Below are 18,333 nucleotides of genomic sequence, written 5' to 3'. Positions count from 1 at the left end.
TCCAATTTATTTCTTCAGTGCTGAGAACACCAGATTTAAGTGTGAGCAAAATACTTTAGTTTTGTGTGGACTAATTTTGGCTTTGGGTACATATATTCAGAAATTAAAATACATATCATTTATCTTTAAGGAATCAAAAGAATTTCTGGATTATGTTGTTCAGTAAGTATATTTATACATTATATTAGAATATATATTAGGCTGTGAGGCATGACCAAAACTTGAATGGGAAAGATACCACTGAAAACTAGGACTGCAGACCAGTTGAAAAGAATGCTAATTGATCTCATGAATATGATTGATTACCCTTATCAGTTAAAATTATATATGAATAAAAACAGTATTCCTGAAGCCACAAGCATATTCTCTTGGGTTTTAGATGGCATACAAGTGTTGTAGCAGGTGTCATCTTAGAGGTGTTCCCACCTGTGTGAAAAAAAGGTAGCAGTGCCTCTCTTAGGATGGTGTTTATATTAAACACACACTATCTGATCAACTTGGACACTTGCTTAGTCAGTTAAAAGGTTCTCTAAATGAATCTAACCAATTCATTTATTAAACACTGCAGCCCTATTACAAAAATAACTTCTTCCTAAAATTAAGACCCAACCTATACGGGTCATCAGCAACTGCCTCAAATTTAAGTTTTTCTCTTGCGAGTCTTCATTGATGTGATTTTTGTATTTTATGAAATAGACATGCTCACGTGTTTATGATATCTAAGCCTAGATCATACTTTGTATTGGGTTGAGTTGACAGCTGACACTTTGATCTGTGGACTTTTTCAGAACATTGAGATTCCTTCCTTTGGTACATCCCTGTCCAGTTCAGTTCCGGGTGATGGACTTGCCTGGTGCTCATCTGCTGTGCAAAGTGAAAACCCTGAACAAAGGGGATGCAAATTCTGAAGTGACCGTCTACTACCAGGTGCTGTGGTGCAAAGAGTGGGTGTATTAATTCCTTTATTGTGCATTTGCACCTCATAGTATGTGACCCTCCTTTATCACTTGAGAACTTGTTTTATAATCTGCACTGACATGGCAAATACAGTGGGCTTCTGCCAGCAGATGGAAACTTTGTACATGTAAACATGTAGTTAGGAATAACTTTTGCTGCTAAACTTCCATAGAATGGAATCTAACATAGAAACTTTACAAGAAAGTGAGTGGCATAATCGTGCCAGTGGTTTGTCTACGGTGCTTACAAAATTCAGTAGCCATTTAAAAAGGGAGTATAGCTCAGTGGTAGAGCATTTGACTGTCATTTTAAAAAACCTATCACATGGCAGCTTTAATCACATAAGGAACCTGTAGTCTCTAGCTGAGCGTTGCCATTGCCCTACAACTTTTTGGAAATCCCAAGAGGTTGGGGGCCATGGTGACACCCTGTCCACATACTAAACATTATTGTGTCTTCTATTTCTCCGTACGGGTAACTCACAACTTAACTCACATTTAGCTTTTGTGCATGCAGCTTTACGTGCTTGGCAAAAAATACAATTGAAATGGGGTGGGTTTCTGGGAAAGGCAATCTCCACTTTGGAGCTAAACATATAGCAGAACTTAAAACCCAAGCCTCATAGTGAATGAATTCTTTGTTGCTGTTTCCTTTTAGTCCGGAGCTAGGAGTTTAAGAGAATATTCTCTCATGGAATTGCTTGTGGTAAGTTTGGATTGCTTTCTAAGTGCAACTATAAAAATCACAACACTTGAGTGTAAATTCAGTTGGACAGCATAGTTGTTGCAAATCAAACCATAGACCATGTCTGGGGATGTTCGTGCTGAAACTGCAGGGATAGTACAGAGCGTTGATGGAGAGGCAGAAGGGTGATTAATATGGGAACTGCTTGTTATACAAGGGAAGGACAATGACTCAGTGATAAGAGTACATGCTTGGCATGCAGAAAGCTCCTGGTTTGATCCCTGGTGTCTGTTGGTAGGTCTGGGACACCCCTAGTTAGACCTAATGGTCTGGCACATAAGGCCATTTCCTGTTACATGAAGCACACCTTGTTGACCTTTTTGAAGGGTCTTCCCAAATAATCAGTTCATTACATAGTCAATGTGCATTTCTAGAACACAGCCTACAACCTCAGCATTCACTTCCTGTTATGTGAAGATACAAACTTTCCTACCACAGGTGGGACTAGACATAAGTGATATAGTGCAAATTTATTTGGGGCAAGTATTCTGTATCTTAGGGTGATAAGCTGTTCTAATAGCTGGCTTAAAAATATAAATCATTGCTTCATTTTGTTCCATCTGCCCTGAGCCTTAAGTACTGCTTTTTATGTGGGAGGAAAAATGCAAAAATCTTGCTGTGATTGAAATACTTCGTTTCAGATGTACATGGAAGAGCCTTGTTTTGACTTCCTGCGAACAAAGCAGACCCTGGGGTAAGTTTCCATTCAGCTGCCCTTTGGAAGTGAGATTCATCAAGAAGGGTGGGAGTGATCCAGTAGACAATGTGTACTTGAACTTTCAAGAAACCTTTGATAAAGTTCCACACCAAAGATTCCCGAGTAAGCTTTAGCAGTCATGGGATGAAAGGGCAGGTTCTCTTATGGGTCAGTAAATGAGTACAGTAATAGGAATCAGAGACTAGATGGACCATTCTCACAATGGGTATTGGGATTAGGGGAGAGCTCTTTCCAAACTGGGTGGATAAGCTTCAAAAAATGCAAATTTGGTTCAATTTCTGTAAGTGAAAAGTGATGTAGATTGAGGCCAAAAAAGTCCATATAGAACTGGCAGTGACTGACCAGGAAAGAGATATTGGTAGACAACTTGGTGAAAAGGTTGACCCTCCTGACTCCAATGAAATAGAGAGACCTGAGAATCAATAGCAGATTGATGTCACCTCTCTACTTTTTATCTGTAGTAACAAAATTAAAAGCCAACACTAAAATGTTGAGGGTTGTTTGCAGTCTTCCTTCTTGGTAGAATTTTTAGGTGGCATGTGTACTGATGAAGCATTGAGGATAGGAATCTTAAGTTAGCATTCTTAGCTCATTATTATAGCATTCACATGAAACTTGCTTAAGATGTTTTGAATCATGCTTATGGAATGTGTCTTCTCTTTGGGCTTTAGATACCATGTGTACCCAACCTGCAGGAATACATCTGGAATTCTTGGTTTCTCTGTTACAGTAGCAACACAGGCAACCAAATACAAGTGAGTTGCACATTCTGTTAAAACTAATTTCACTGTTTTCATCAGGCCCTGTAAGCTCATTAGTTCTTCAGACATGACATTTTAGATACAGCATTCTCAAAACAGGAAATACAAACTCTGGCCTGCATATTCTAATGTATTCATCCTACATGAATAGGATGAATAGGATAGTGGGGGGAGTGTGATAAGTAAAAAAGTTTTTTATTCTATCTTGCCTATGCAACAGACACTTTTTTAATCATAAAATATTCCTTTTTTCTGTGTGTAACTTCCTGCCTCAGGACAGAAATGGCCATGAGCTACTCATTTATTTGTTGCTTCTGCTCCACACACCTGTTTTTAACATGTCTTTACATCGTATTTCACAGCACTGTGGCTTTGTTTTTGTTGTGAGAGTAGTTTACAGTATCTGTTTCATGTACCTCTCCAGTGATAGGTACCCTGTAGCCTTCCAGATGTTGTTGGATTCTAACTTCCAGCCAGCATGGTCAGAGATGCTGGGACGTGTAGTCCAACAACATCTGGAGAGCCACAGGCTATGCATCTCACCTTTGGTGCTGACAGGGCAATAGTCTATCCACCTCACTCCTGTTAACTTACATACCTACATGCTTACTCTAGGTTTAACTGAGTATGGACTGTCTGTTGCTTTAATGTATTGTAATTTATAAATAAGGATCAGCAAAAACAAGCAAACAAACATGGACTGCAGAATGAGGAATAAATACTTGCTGTTTGAATTCCTTGTTTCTACATTCTTCGCAGTCCAGGGTCTTCCTGCGGTGATAGGAGTCTGACAAAAACAGCATGGGGTTGCCCTTCTCCTTCCACTGCAATCCAGTGATTGCCAATGCCAGCACTTTTAAACCCAGCGGATGCCAATTAACTCCACATAGCTGGTTCAAATAGGGACCCTGCTGGCGCTAGGAGTATGTGTCTGGTTCATCCTGCCCCACCAGGCTATGGGCAGAACTTATGGCATGCTGATCTTAGCTCTCTAATGGGGATGTATTATAGTGAGCACACCACCTGTTCAGCACAAATCAATACACAGGTGCCAATCCTGACTTGCACTGCCTTGAGGCTTGGATGCATATGCTAGTGGCAGGATAGTGAATGTGGACTGCAGGTAGCCCTGTCCTGCTATTTTAAGGGTTAGATTAGGTCTCTTCCAACAGTAAAACTTGTCTAGCTTCTCCTTTATAGCCTCCACTGGTAATCAGCACCAGTCACAGGGTTACTAATGTAAAATTAAGCCTTGTAAAGCAAACTTAGGGACTTATTTTACCTAGGAGTTACAGTGGTGCCTCGCAAGACGAAATTAATCCGTTCCGTGAGGCTCTTCGTATAGCGGTTTTTTCGTCTTGCGAAGCAAGCCCATTGACAGCTTAGCGGATTAGCGCTACAGCTGTCAAGCGGCTTCCAGCGATCAGCTGTTAAGCGGCTTATCAGCGGAACAGCTGATAAGCGGCTTAGCGGCTTAAAAAAAGGAAGAAAAAAGCGAAAAAACCCCGCAGGGGGATGCAAGATTTTTTTCGTCTTGCGAAGCAACCCCATAGGGGAATTCGTTTTACGAAGCGCCTCCAAAACGGAAAACCCTTTCGTCTAGCGGGTTTTTCGTCTTGCGAGGCGTTCGTCTTGCGGGGCACCACTGTACTTTCCTGGAATGCTGGATTGCAGCTCAATTTTCCCATGGTGCAGGAAATAGTTTCTCTCTACTCCCAATTGAGATGGTGGTTTCCACAAGGGAATTTGTTGTGGTAAACTGGTATTCACAGTTAACATTCTGATAACATGCAAAAGCAAAATTCTAGAGCAGTACTCCAGTTTCTCAGAAATAGGCTTATACTTTTAGTAGAATTCAGCTTCAAGGAATAGACGTTGGAATATAAATTGTTCTTGCTTTCAGCTCTGAACTAGTGGATAAGAAGATAGAAGAATTTCTTTCATGCTTTGAAGAAAAACTCAAACAAATGTCAGAAGAGGCATTCAAGACACAGGTAAGGGGTTTAATAAGATGCTTCTTTATTGGAAAACATTTCTGGAAAACTAATAAAGGGACAGCTTGATCAGGTCATGCTCTTCTGTATATCCATCTATGTGCCAGTAATAGTTTCAGGTTTGTTTTACTTATCTGAGGACCAGAAACTTCACAGCTGGTGATTTGCAGAAATCAAAGTGGAGTCTTTGTCTGGTGGAGCATTCCACTGCCATAAAATGCCTAAGTGTGCAAGAGTCCTCTTGCTGCCTATGTTTTTGATGATGTGAGTAGAGGACATACAGACTAAAAAAAGGAAACTTAGCTCCAGGCCACCTTACATTGTAACTACTGTTTTTGCTGTAGTGTGCTCAGCAAATTTTAATACACACCTTTCTCGGCCATGTACCAGCTTCTCAAAATTGTCTTACTATACTATAATTTGATTGCTTACAGATATATGGCTGGAAACATAAGGTGGTGCTATGAACATGCACCAGCAAGGAGATAGTTTAGTCCATATGTTCCACTCATTTACTTAAAGTATTTTTATATTTCTTTTCAATAAATTCTCAAAGAGGCTGAGAACTGTACTGCAAGTGTCCAAAATTTAGCCAAGAGAAGAATTAGTGTGAATGGGGCATCTTCAGTATTTTTTTGTAGAAACAGAGACTGTGTGTGATTAGCGTGGCTTGTCTTTTCTACCCCAGGTCACAGCTCTCATTAAATTAAAAGAGTGTGAAGATTCTCATCTTGGTGAGGAGGTAGATAGAAACTGGACAGAAGTAGTGACTCAGCAATATCTGTTTGACAGACTAGTCCGGGAGGTAAGTGACTTCTTTATTTTTAACAGCAGAATTCCTGCGTGGTTCAGGTTTCGAAAATCTCTTTAGACTAAGGTCTAAAGACTCCAAATAAGTACTCCAAATAAATGTATCTAATGCTACTGGAATTATAGCCATTATGGTGCCAGTGTGTCCCCAAAAGGTCTCAGTAAGCACCCCTTCATAAATCCACAACATACATTTGCACTGACTGGGCTTCTCTGACACTGAACATGCCATGTTTAACAAGGTAAATAGGACTGGACAACCTACCCTCCATCTGTTCTGTTATAATAATAATAATTTATACTCCGCCCATCGGGGAGAGCAACAGAGTTTTTCTTTGTGAAGAGTATGGTGGTTGCTAATGTAGACCCCTTTTTTCCTACTGATGCAGGGAGCATGTGCACACAATTTATTGTCTTTTTCTACTCTTTTAGCTAATGTTAGCGGTCCTGAGAAGAGCAACTCAGAAGGCATCCCCTTTAAATATTTACAAGATTGTATCCCAGCATTGAACTTGAACAACTGCAAAGGTCTATGAGCCAGCAGAATGTTTCTGCTAATTTATTTAATTCAAAGCCCACCTTTTTGCAAGGAGCTCAAGGTATAGGATTTTCCCCTTCGATGGAAGGGGAAGAGTTTTTGCCAATTTACTGTTCTCCCTGCACCTCTGATGTTCTAGAACTGATTTTGAGGGTACATTTGGAGGCTGCAGGGGGAGGGTAAATTGGCAAAAATAATACTTAAAACATTCCTCACTGTTAGTGAGAAGAATAATGGTAGGTTCAGCTGTGTTCTGTACAGAGTTCATGGATAAAAGAAAATGGCCGGTGCTTTGGGCTAATTTACAGCAGTTGCATGTTAGGGTGTTATCATTTTAAACTATTCCATCTTTTTCAGATTGAAGCTCTAAAATCTCTTTCACAGTCTGAACTAGTTGACTGGTTTCAAGCACACAGAGGTAAAGAAAGGAAAGTGCTTAGTGTACATGTGAGTATTTATGCTTTTAAAAATTTATTTGTCAGGGTCAGCTGAGACTAATCTGTGTTGGAAGTCCCTGGCTTAGAGGTTGAGCACATATTTGTTGTTTCTGCAATTATCAGGGCAGAGGTAGTTGAAGCTCTTTTTCTGCAAGGCTAGAAAGAAGCATTCAATCTACCCCCACAATACTTGTTTACTTATGGATTGTGTTTTTTGGTGGGGGTGGGCAAGTAGGTACAAGGCTTTTGAGCTTCCAGTAAACAGTAGAAGCAACCAAAACGTTCACTCAAAGGTTTAGCGTTACAATCCTGGTTCTGTAGTAACTTGGATGTAGAATTGTATATATGCAGAGCAGCTGAGTAAAAGCACTTGTAGCAGAGTAGAATATTAGCTGTTATTAAAGGAGTCATAGATCATGCAGGTACCCATGCCTGGTTTAGGGTGAATTTAGGAAAGTGAATCATAGTTATGGAGGTAAGGCTGCATTTTGTTTGTTGTGAAATTTATCAGCTGGTAACTTTGCTGTTTTGAAATTGCAGGTGGTTGGATTTGGAATACATGAAGGTGATACAGAAGCTTCATCTCTCACTAATGTTCACAGTCCCTCATGCAATGAAATACCTCAGCTAATGTTTTTGGACTCTTCGTCTTTGACCGATATCACTTGTATCAAGGACATCAAAGTGTATACATCAGCACTCAATGTTCTCCCATACCATAAGATATTAAAATAACTCATCTCGGAGTGCTATAACGTGTAGTACAACTTCACTACTGAGCAGCTTGGGGAGTCTGCTTTACTACAATGAATCCAACCTATCATGCTTTCTGGAAAATACGTAGCATAATACCTTCCACTGTCTTAAGTAATCTGCTACATGCATGTCCTTGAAGAGAGAAGGCATAAGCAAGTGTGTTCTTGGTGAAGTGGGTAAAATATAGGAAGATTAAAATCTTACATCAAAATAAAGGGCTGGACCCACCAGCAATCTAATGTATTAGGTCTTTTTGTTTGGAGTGCTATTTACTTAGATAAAATGGGGTCAAGTTGAAGTATCGGGTATCAAGTCCCCAAGACATTTTGTGTTTTGTTTGGGAACAGAAGTGATTTAACAGGAATCTCTGGAGAGTAGTTGATTACTTAATAAATCTGCCTGTCTGTAACAACATCCTTGGCCTTAAAAAAAGGAAGTAAGAACCATTTGCATGAGAATTCAGGATGAGTGCTCAGATACCATGTGCAATAAACTAATGAGATCTCAAGTTCTGGTTTTTTATGTACAGGCTGTTAGATGGACTACAGAACCCCTTAACTTTGCATTAACTTTAATTTTAGAAAGTGTAGCCCTTGTTGAAGGAAATGCAATGCTGTTAATTTGATTACAAGTTTGGAAGACAGCCTACTTCAGCTCACAAGACCCTCCCTATATAAACAACTATATATACAGCTCAGGCCCCATAGATCATTTTCTGAATTGATTACCTGCAAGGGGACACATTCAAATGTGCATTCTCTTGTGGGTAACAGTTTGTCATATAAAGCTTTACAAAGACCAAAACAAGCTAGACAGTTCTACTGAGTTTTTGAGGGAAAGGAGAACTCACATTCTGTACTGAGAGAATGGGTGGGATAGGGTGCCTAGGGCAGGCTAGCCTATTTGCAGCTTCTATATGCCCAAGCAACACCAGTGCATTCAGCTGGGGTGAAGAGGCTCTATAGGCAAAGTAATGTACACCTTCTTACCTAGTCAGTCCCCATCCTTCAGTAGACAACAGTAAGAAACTGGACAGAAGGAAGTAATGCCTCAAATAACACTACCACCTATTTTCAGTGCAGAGTAGGGGTTGTCTGGCTCCACCCCACCTCAGAGAATCTGCTAAACCCAAAACACAAGCTTGCATATGCTATATAGCCCCATTATACAAAGACTATAAAATGAGGCAGTGATTTTGCACAGAATTTAAGAGCAACCCATGACAACTCTTTAATCAGCTTGCTTCACCCAGCTTTCCTATCCAAATCAGCTCACCTAGCTAACTCAGCCTGTTGCACTCGCAGACTGTCTCATAAGGGAAACAGCTGGCTATATACATTTGTCCCAGTACTACAAGAGTTTTCAATAGTGATTCTACAGTGGGTATTAGATAGCTGCAGCACCAGAGTAAAAGCACAAGTCACTCAGATTACCTTGATTCTGGATACAGCACATATTAAAGCAGTAGGGTTTTTTGTTTTGTTTTTTTGCTATTTAATCATAACTGGTCTTAGATAGGTTGGTCACCCTACCAGAGCATTTATGTTTTGTCTATTATTGCCTATATAATAGTTACGTCTAGAAGACGAAAGGAAAAAGAGAGGCCAGTAAAAGCCAGCCGACTGTGTTCAGCGCAATTACCAGAAACAGGAATGCAGTAAAATTGGTTTCAACACAAGTGCTTGGGTCAAATTGTGACCAACCATCTTCTGAACTACTAGCACTGCTGAACAGAAGAACCTGGTTACTTAGTTTGTGTTTGTAATCATATTTCAGATGACAACCATATATATAAGAGGTTGCATTTGTTTGCTTGTATCTCACAAATTGCCCTGGGTTTTCAAGTGCGTATGAGTATATCCCTGTTTAACAGCAAAACACATTCTTAGCATTGTTTAACTTGAATATAATGCTCTTTCAAAGCATTCTTGCTGTGAAAAGGTTTACTCTGGAATAAAACAATGCATACAATTGAAAATCTATTTTATGAAGCATTATAGATGCACCAGCAGGAACCAAATGGTAATCTAAAATTACATTTTAGTTTCTAAAAATACCAAAGTTATTTTGGGGAAACAATGAAATGCCAAAAAAATGATTTCTTAAAAAAACCCAAAATATACCAGTTGGTACATTAGAATCTTGCATTTTCTAAACTGGCAGAATGAATCCTCATATTTACACAAATTAACTGGCTCTAATGAAATAAAGTCATGTATTTGTAGGATGCCAGAATCATATGTAACTGGAATCAAATGCCCCATTGCACCTTTTACAGCAGTGGTTAAAACATATATGATGGGGATCAAGCCCAGGTTAATTCTTCTAGAAGCATGGGAGGTCAGACAGGAAAGGCCAATATAAATTACTGCTACACAGTCAAGGCTCTTCCTGTTTTAATTGTTCGCTGCATCAGTGAATCCAGTATCCCTGAGATAGGAACTGTAACTGGAGGAGACAGGCTCTCCAAAAGAAGAGTACTTGAAAGTTACAACTATCGCCACTAAGCCAAGGCTTCAACTTCATACAGGTGGTCCACTTAATATTTACTGGCAGCAAGCCGCTTGAGTAGTGGTTCATCATAAACCCAGCATTCGCCATCTTCATGGAATAGCTGGAAGAGAAGAGTACTCAATTAACAGTGTGACGGGAGGAACAGGGAGATTTACAAAGGTACCGATTATTGACTAAAACGTACCCGTGTCTCCCATGGAATCTCTTTCTCCTTTCTGGCTCTGGCTTCGGCTCTTTGTCTTTCTTCAAGCCTATGCTTTGCTTCAGTAGCTGAATCAATGTCTCTGATCTTTAAGTTGTAAGTTACATCTTTCCATAAGCTAAAAAAAAATTAAGAATATTTATACAACATGATACAAAACTCATTTCTTATCGCGGGTTCAGGAGAAAGATTTTAAACTAAGATGAGGGGAAAATCATCCATGAAGGAAGATAAATAGGCACATTGGCTCCCAGTACGTTTCCGAGCACAATTCAAAGTGCTGTGTTGACCTTTAAAGCCTTAAACGACCTCGGCCCAGTATACCTGAACGAGCGTCTCCACCGCCATCGTTCTGCCCGGACGCTGTTGCCCAGCGCCGAGGGCCTTCTGGCGGTTCCCTCATTGCGAGAAGCAAAGCTACAGGGTACCAGGCAAAGGGCCTTATCGGTAGTGGCGCCTGCCCTGTGGAACGCCTTCCATCAGATGTCAAAGCGATAAATAACTACCTGACATTCAGAAGACATCTTAAGGCAGCCCTGTTCAGGGAAGTTTTTAATCTGTGATATTTTAGTGTATTTTTGGTTTCTATGGAAGCCGCCCAGAGTGGCTGGGGAAACCCAGCCAGATGGGCGGGGTACAAATAATAAATTATTATTATTATTATTATGGCCAATTTTGTTTCAAAACCTTGATGACTGACATTCATCCCATGTTACTGCTCATAATCCACGTTATATGCAATAAATAAATAATGATTTATTTCCTAGTATGTGAAAGTAGATTTTTTTCACATAATATAGCTAAACAATGCACTTGTTCTATCAAAAAATAGAGGTGAAGTAACTGATATTTAATTTCCAAGCAAATTACATTTATGAGATCCAGAGTCTATTCTGCAAATATAAGGGCTCCCATTTACAGAAAAGACAGATCCAGCAGAGGCTATTGCAGGAGGAAAGGAGAAGCATTTTGGTGATTCCTCTGTAACCAGCCCCCTGCCCCACTCCTCTGTTTTAGGGAACCTAGGTGGAAGGAGGAGTCTGCAAACATACCACCTTCCTCTCCCTGCTAATTCTAGTAGGAGTGTCATGTGAGGGAAATTCTGCTGACAGGAATTCAAGATCCAGGCCACTAACCTCTATTTACCTGATGGTCTGGGTTTTAGTAGGAAAGGGAGGAAGAAGAATTATGCTTACCAGCGGGATTCGTATTCTTCTTGATCTTCTAGTTTTCTTACTTTCTTCTTAATGATAGGCATTTTCTTGGTATCTATAAAGACTACATTCTCCTAAAGAAAGAATAGCACTATTATTGTTTATATTTTTCAGCTTCAATTTGTTCACCATCTAGGTTTTATTCATCATTAAGTTTTGCAAAATTTCTCTAGCACAATTAAATTTCACAGCAGAGATGCCGTCAGTTGCCATGGTCTAGCATCAATATCAGCCCCCAAATATGCTGAGCCTCAACCAGCAAGAAGCACAATTTGCTTGGTGGCCCCCTGGGATGTTAAATCCATTAAAAAGCTTTTGGGCTGAAGCAAATTAACTAGCAACAGGAAAAGGAATTCAGATGACATGCTTTGGATAATCAGTATTTTCTTTGAGTGCCACAACATGTTCCTCTAGTCTAGCCTATTGATTAAAACAAAACAGAAAAAAGGATGATTTACCCCAGTTGCATGTTTGGCATACATGACACCATTCCATTCTCCTTCAACTGAACAGAAAGATTTCTTGTCATTAGGAGAACTGAAAGAAAAGATAAAAAACAGGATCCATCACTGCTAATAGTATTCATAATTATAAAACAAGATGAGTACCTGTCCAAAGCACTGGCTTAAGCTGCCAGTAGCTCTACTTCCTGTCTTGTGTCTTATTCTCTGACTACCACAAGTATGAAATAAGTTTGTTGCTTAAAACCCCTGAATATACTTACAAGATTTCTGCTGTAACTCTGTGCTTTTTCCCACCATAGAAAGGTTTCGTGTGGAAGATTATGGTAGCATTATAGCCTGTCTTGGAGCAGCTAATGTTGCATTCTCCTCCCAGCTCTATCCATGGCACTGTGAGAATAGATCTGTCAAGGTAACAGAAGATGCCCTTAAAGAGTTAGGAAAAGAAACATTTGCTATCATAAAATAAATTGCCGATAAGTGTGAAGTCACTTACCTCCCGTAACCATTGGGGAATGTTAGAATATAGTGCTCGTCATAATCTAGGCATGATACACACCCTGCAAGAGAAGAGGGCATTATGAGAATAAGACAGTATTTTCATATGAAATAAGATGACAAAGGACCACGGAAGAATAAAAATGCTGCCATGAAAACCTTGGTTGCAAGTTATTTTCCATTGAAGAACTAAGCCAACGGAATCAGAAAAGAGAACCTATTCTCCTGCCCCTTGAAATGTTTTGGGCATTTCACAGTTCTTCTCCCACCACCTTTGTAGTCCTTAATTTATGATAGCATAATGAAAAGAAACGGCAGCATATCTGAATCTTTAATCATTGTTCTGTGAATTCCTCCCGAAGGTCCAATAAATCAATTTCCTGTTTGCCCCATTACTTTTTGCTCTGCTGCCATGTTTTAACAACAAACATGCAAGACAGTGCAACAAAGAAACAGCCATACATTCAGTATTATCAATTGCAGCAGCTGCACTCTATGAGGTCTGGGTAGACGACTTTCTGATCCCTGCGGCCCAAGTGGTTCCCTTCCCCCTTAAAACTGGAAATGGGGATCTTCTACAGATAATGCACATGCTGAATTATGTGCCCCATAGTCAATGCCAGTCATATTGTGACTTCAGTTCTCTTGGGTCAGTTGATGCCTTGTGGACTTAAAGCCAAAAATACATGGCATCAGAATGGGCTGGAGCCTTTGCAAACATTGCTGCAGGCAATCAGTGCACAGTGGGACCTTTTTTATAATGAAAAGCAAGACCCAAAGGATTCTGTATTGGTTTGTGACTACTGCTGTGATTGCCACCAGCCTTCAATGAGAAATTTATCCAGCATGAAAAAATAATTCATCAAATACTTTCTCATAAATACATTTATTTAGAGAATCAGGAAGTAGATACACATTTCTGTGACAGTAGACATACCTTGGCCTATATTATGAACGCCAATAGACATTCCCAGGAACTTTGACTTAGTCCAGATGTGGGCATTGAACTGTATTTTCTTGCTAGCGCATTCTGCATAAAATGCTGAAACTTAAGGACAGAAAAAAATGGTAAACTATAAAGCAATCAATTCAGGATAAAACACCTGCAAAGAGCAAATGGATATTTATTATTTACTTCCCAAGTAAAAAATCAGCAGCAAAGCCCAACACTGACTAAACACCAGCATTAAAACAGAGGTTTTAAAAATCTGCAATAGGCTTCTTCACTTACTTGGAGGATGGTGAGAAACTTGTTCCGCTACAAACGTTACACTGTTCTGAGTAACCCATGGAAGTGGTCCATCTGCCAGAGTTTCCTAGAAAGACATATTCCAATGTTACATGATATACAGTCTTTTTAACACATATACCGAGGTATTCAGATGTGTTCCCTACATAAATCTTCCAAGAATGCACAAAATAAAGGGTAAAATACACAAGGGCACAATGTATGCTATTACCTAGGATGTGCATGATTTGTATGCCTAGGAAGAGACTGTGAAATAAATCTGGGCACACAGTATGACTTGCACAGTAGAGGAAGCGCACTACAGCATGATGTGTAGACATCACATGGGCATGGTCTATGTAATCAGCATCTATGGGTATGACAAGGAAGGCGGGCCTGAGCATTCCAGGTCAAATACCATGGGTGGTGTGGGAAATGTCTGCATAGGATTAGAAGGCATCATCAAGTGGTGGACAAACTTTGTTCCACAAAATTTACTCTCCGATTGGATGCACCAACTAGGAAAGGTCATTGTATTTGCCCACATATAAAGTATCATTTAGAAAATGTGCTCTCCCCCAAAATGAACAATGTGAAGCTAACTAGTCTGGAAAGGCCCTCAATGCTATCTATAAGTCCCCCATGTATTAGACAAGGATGGTGATCAAGTAAAATAAGTGGTCCTAGATGGAAGGGAAGAAAAATAAACCCATTGTAAGAGCTAGCTCACATTATCACCAAAGCCTTAATAATAATAATAAATAATAATATATTTTTATTTATACCCTGCCTCCCCGGCCAAAGCCAGACTCAGGGCGGCTATCACCAATAAAATTACAATAAAACATAATGGGGGGGAACCAGTTTATTAAAATACGGGTTAAAATACAATTCAAAATGCAGCCTCATTTTATTAGTAGCCCATAAATCAAAACCATAAGGGGAGGGAAATGTAAGGGTCAGACCGAGTCCAAACCAAAGGCCAGGCGGAACAGCTCTGTCTTGCAGACCCTGCGGAAAGATGTCAAGTCCCGCAGGGCCCTAGTCTCTTATGACAGAGTGTTCCACCAAGTCGGGGCCAGTACTGAAAAGGTCCTGGCCTTAGTTGAGACCAATCTAAACACTTTGCGGCTTGGGACGTCCAAAGTGTTATTATTTGTGGACCTTAAGGTCCTCCATGGGGCATACCAGGAGTGGCGGTCCCATAGATACGAGGGTCCTAAACTGCATAGGTCAATAAAGTATGATGTAACTCTGGGAGACCTAGATTCAAATATTCACTCAACCATGAAGCTCAGTGGGTAACCACGGGCCAGTCACTATTTATTCTATCTCACAGGGTTGTGAGGATAACATGGGAGGGGGAAAAACATGTATGTAGTCTAGAGCTGAATGCTAGACAAATTACTTAGAAAGATATCCTGAGAAAGTGATCAAAAGACAGATGGAACGGTATGAGACAGTATGAGGTCTGACGCTGAATAAGAAAAATTTAATTTCTCAAGCTCTGGGTTATTCAAGGCACCTTGAACTTAAAAATGGTGAACTGTCCCTTCCTCTCAACAAAATGGAAATGAGAGTTAAAGCTCTTATGAAATGGCTGAGATTTTAAAAAGTTGCATTTTGTAAACAAGCTGTTAAGTAATTTTTACTAACCGTAGTTTCTTCTTGTTCCACACTTGGCAGCACCCAGTGACACCGGAATATTTCTCCCAGGATGGGATTGTAAGGCTTTTTAGCAACAGACCCTTTTCTTCCTGCATGGAAAGCTGAGAGGTACCACTTTACCACCTGAACCATTCGGTCCTTTGGATCTTTTTGGTCACTAATACTAGAGAAGACATAATAGGATAACAAAAGATTTTTTTAAAAAAATTGAAACCACAAAAAAGTTATTCAAGATGTTTAAAACTGGGCTGAGAAAAAAAAATCTAACTGATGATTTAGCTACACATAAAAGACCTTACCATTCCTACCTGTAAGATAAAATGCTTTATCAGCAATGTAAAACTAACTGTCCAGTTTCAGTCCCAATACAGTGGTACCTCGGGTTACATATGCTTCAGGTTACATATGCTTCAGGTTACAGACTCCACTAACCCAGAAATAGTACCTTGGGTTAAGAACTTTGCTTCAGCATAAGAACAGAAATTGTGCTCCGGTGGCGTGGTGGCAGCAGGAGGCCCCATTAGCTAAAGTGGTGCTTCAGGTTAAGAACAGTTTCAGGTTAAGAACGGACCTCCAGAACGAATTAAGTAATTAACCCGAGGTACCACTGTATTGCTAGAGGCAGCTGGATCCACCTAACAAGTAGGCAACAAATCATGTATATATTCAAACTAGATCATGATCCTTAGACAAAAATGCATCCACTGAAGTGGAGCTGTGCACCTACGTGCTTGGATTCCATGCAAATGAATATAAAGCTTGCACTACTGCAGGTATATAAGCTGTATGAAAACAAAATTGAGAATACCTTACAAATAAGTCTGGATGTGCAAAGAAGTCTGCATACATTTCTAAAAGTGATCTTCTTTCCAAAATAAAAGTTGGAAGAACCACCTGAGGGAAGAAACACACAAGACTCTTAAGCATTTGATTATCTAAAAAACACTTAAGTCTTAACGCTGCTCAAAACTGCTTAAGCATAATTTGACATTTGTAAGGGTCAGCACTTACTGCTGGTACCACACTTAGTTAAAAAGCAGATGGTCCTTTGACTAAGCTTTCCAGTACAGGATGATGATGATGATGATAATGATGATGATGATTTTACACAATACATCCAAGAAACTTTAAAAGAAGGGACATAATATACTTCTGGTTTGTGATCAGCCTATTGCAAAAGAAGGAACCTATTATATGCCCAATATTGTTTATTAAAAGAATGGCCCAGAATGTTGATCATGGGGGATAATCCAAAACAGAAACAACATTGGAAACTCTATTCATTTCACCTGTTTGGAGATGTGTGAAATCACTACTCATCTCAGTTTAAAGGCAATAAATAATGAACATGCTGCTCAATTGGGCCTGATTTGCTCTTCAGTATGTAATGGTAAGCCAGCCAGGTAACTGGCTTAGCATTACTAAAAAACCAGCACTCACCGTGAGCAGAAACCAAGGCTTGCTCCTTGTACTTTTTGAATTTCATATTAAAATTCTTTACTTATTACTTGTGAGTTTTTTTAAGACTATGACTTACTATCGTATGTGGATGAGATCAATAAAAAACCGTAAGATTACGCCTCCATGAAATCAAGTTCAGTGCTCCAGTCAAATTAATTTCAATGAGACTGAAACAGGCCTAACATTAAATGCTGAAGCAACTAGGGCGGTTCTATGGCACCCCGCCCCCCGCCCCCCCCGGTCAGGAGCCCTTAGGAGAGGGAGAGCTTTGGGCTGCAGTGTGGACAGTGCATCTAATGTAAATATCATTGTTAAGAGTGCAGCAACTAGATGCCACCCTGTGTTGAATTTGCGCATGTAACTATCATGCCATTGAAGAGATTACTTACAAACAAGTTTGTGCAGGTTTAACACATGCAGATTCAACAATCAGGATTTGGGATAGAGGAGATGCAAAAGTGATTTATTTGATGACGGAATACTCTTGCACTCAAAGCAATTAAAGGCACTAACTGCTCAAACTCCATGAAGCTCCTTTTGACTCTTACCTTGGTTAAGTCCATTCCTAACCTAACTTGTGACAAAAGATGCATGATAACGCTCTTGTGTTCTTCCACAGACTCTCCTTCGTTATCGTCATCTCTATCGTCGTGGGGATCAAACATATCTGTAATAATAAACTGCATTCAACACAAGCTTTACTGAAGAAGTAGAAAACATTCAAATAATTAAAATCTAATTAAGGGGTGGGGAACCTGTTTGCCTTAATTTCATGTGTGTGAGAGAAAATGAGGAAGAAGGCGGCAGAAAGAGGGAGAATAAACAAGGGCTCTGGGCCCACCCACGGTCAGCCCAAGTGGGGGAAAGTCCCCCACACCTTATCAAATACGCCAAGATAGGCAAACATTGTTTTTTCGCCTTAACAATAGCAGAGATATTGAAAGCAAGCATGCAGATAAAGATTAATTTATCCTCACTACTTAGCATAAAGAAGAAAAAGGAGTCTTGTAGTATCTATACACGCTGCAATTTGCAGCAAAGTGCTGTTGGGGCCCTGGACGGTTTGCGGACTTCTCTTACCAGCATCATTTGTCCCATTAGACATGGAAGAGTTGAGGGACTCTGTTGTGTCTGGGCGCTTCATACTACTTCCTGTGCTGCTACGAGTTAGGATGGCCCCGGGCCCTGAAGAGCTACAGAAAGATACAAAGCATTTTAGACCATTACAAACACGATAAGGATGTGAAGAACTCCCACACTTGGGGAATGGCTGAGAAACAGTAAATTCCAGGGCAGGTAAAGAGCAGCTTTAAGGTATGGAAAAGAGACGAAAGGAAGGCCAATAGTTCACTATCATTTAGCATTTTAAAAG

The 18,333-nt window shown here is 40.0% G+C and overlaps 2 protein-coding genes across 7 annotated transcripts in view; one reads left to right on the top strand and one right to left on the bottom strand.

Moving 5' to 3' along the window:
* NRDC (nardilysin convertase) overlaps nucleotides 1-8,223 on the top strand; it is a 33,830-nt gene extending 25,607 nt beyond the window's left edge. The window contains exons 23-31 of the mRNA XM_081913923.1: nucleotides 131-162; nucleotides 789-927; nucleotides 1,615-1,662; nucleotides 2,343-2,395; nucleotides 3,091-3,174; nucleotides 5,084-5,174; nucleotides 5,863-5,979; nucleotides 6,880-6,969; nucleotides 7,500-8,223. Of these exons, the coding sequence (XP_081770049.1) occupies nucleotides 131-162; nucleotides 789-927; nucleotides 1,615-1,662; nucleotides 2,343-2,395; nucleotides 3,091-3,174; nucleotides 5,084-5,174; nucleotides 5,863-5,979; nucleotides 6,880-6,969; nucleotides 7,500-7,694 (849 nt within the window). The 3' untranslated portion in view covers nucleotides 7,695-8,223. The remainder of the gene's footprint in view (nucleotides 1-130; nucleotides 163-788; nucleotides 928-1,614; nucleotides 1,663-2,342; nucleotides 2,396-3,090; nucleotides 3,175-5,083; nucleotides 5,175-5,862; nucleotides 5,980-6,879; nucleotides 6,970-7,499) is intronic.
* A 1,871-nt stretch (nucleotides 8,224-10,094) lies between these two features.
* The window catches only part of OSBPL9 (oxysterol binding protein like 9), a 60,273-nt gene continuing 52,034 nt past the window's right edge, over nucleotides 10,095-18,333 (bottom strand). For all 6 annotated transcript variants that reach the window (XM_081913937.1, XM_081913939.1, XM_081913936.1 and 3 more), the window contains 12 exons: nucleotides 18,042-18,154; nucleotides 17,510-17,628; nucleotides 16,309-16,394; nucleotides 15,489-15,663; nucleotides 13,836-13,920; nucleotides 13,542-13,652; nucleotides 12,603-12,666; nucleotides 12,370-12,510; nucleotides 12,104-12,182; nucleotides 11,628-11,719; nucleotides 10,414-10,549; nucleotides 10,095-10,329 (listed from right to left, as the gene is read on the bottom strand). In XM_081913937.1, the coding sequence (XP_081770063.1) occupies nucleotides 10,255-10,329; nucleotides 10,414-10,549; nucleotides 11,628-11,719; nucleotides 12,104-12,182; nucleotides 12,370-12,510; nucleotides 12,603-12,666; nucleotides 13,542-13,652; nucleotides 13,836-13,920; nucleotides 15,489-15,663; nucleotides 16,309-16,394; nucleotides 17,510-17,628; nucleotides 18,042-18,154 (1,276 nt within the window). In that variant the 3' untranslated portion in view covers nucleotides 10,095-10,254. The remainder of the gene's footprint in view (nucleotides 10,330-10,413; nucleotides 10,550-11,627; nucleotides 11,720-12,103; nucleotides 12,183-12,369; nucleotides 12,511-12,602; nucleotides 12,667-13,541; nucleotides 13,653-13,835; nucleotides 13,921-15,488; nucleotides 15,664-16,308; nucleotides 16,395-17,509; nucleotides 17,629-18,041; nucleotides 18,155-18,333) is intronic.

Source organism: Podarcis melisellensis (assembly GCF_964234715.1).
Source record: "Podarcis melisellensis genome assembly, chromosome: 6".
Classification (NCBI taxonomy): domain Eukaryota; kingdom Metazoa; phylum Chordata; class Lepidosauria; order Squamata; family Lacertidae; genus Podarcis; species Podarcis melisellensis.
Note: the sequence above shows the minus strand (reverse complement) of the source record. Positions and strands in the feature narration are given on the sequence as shown.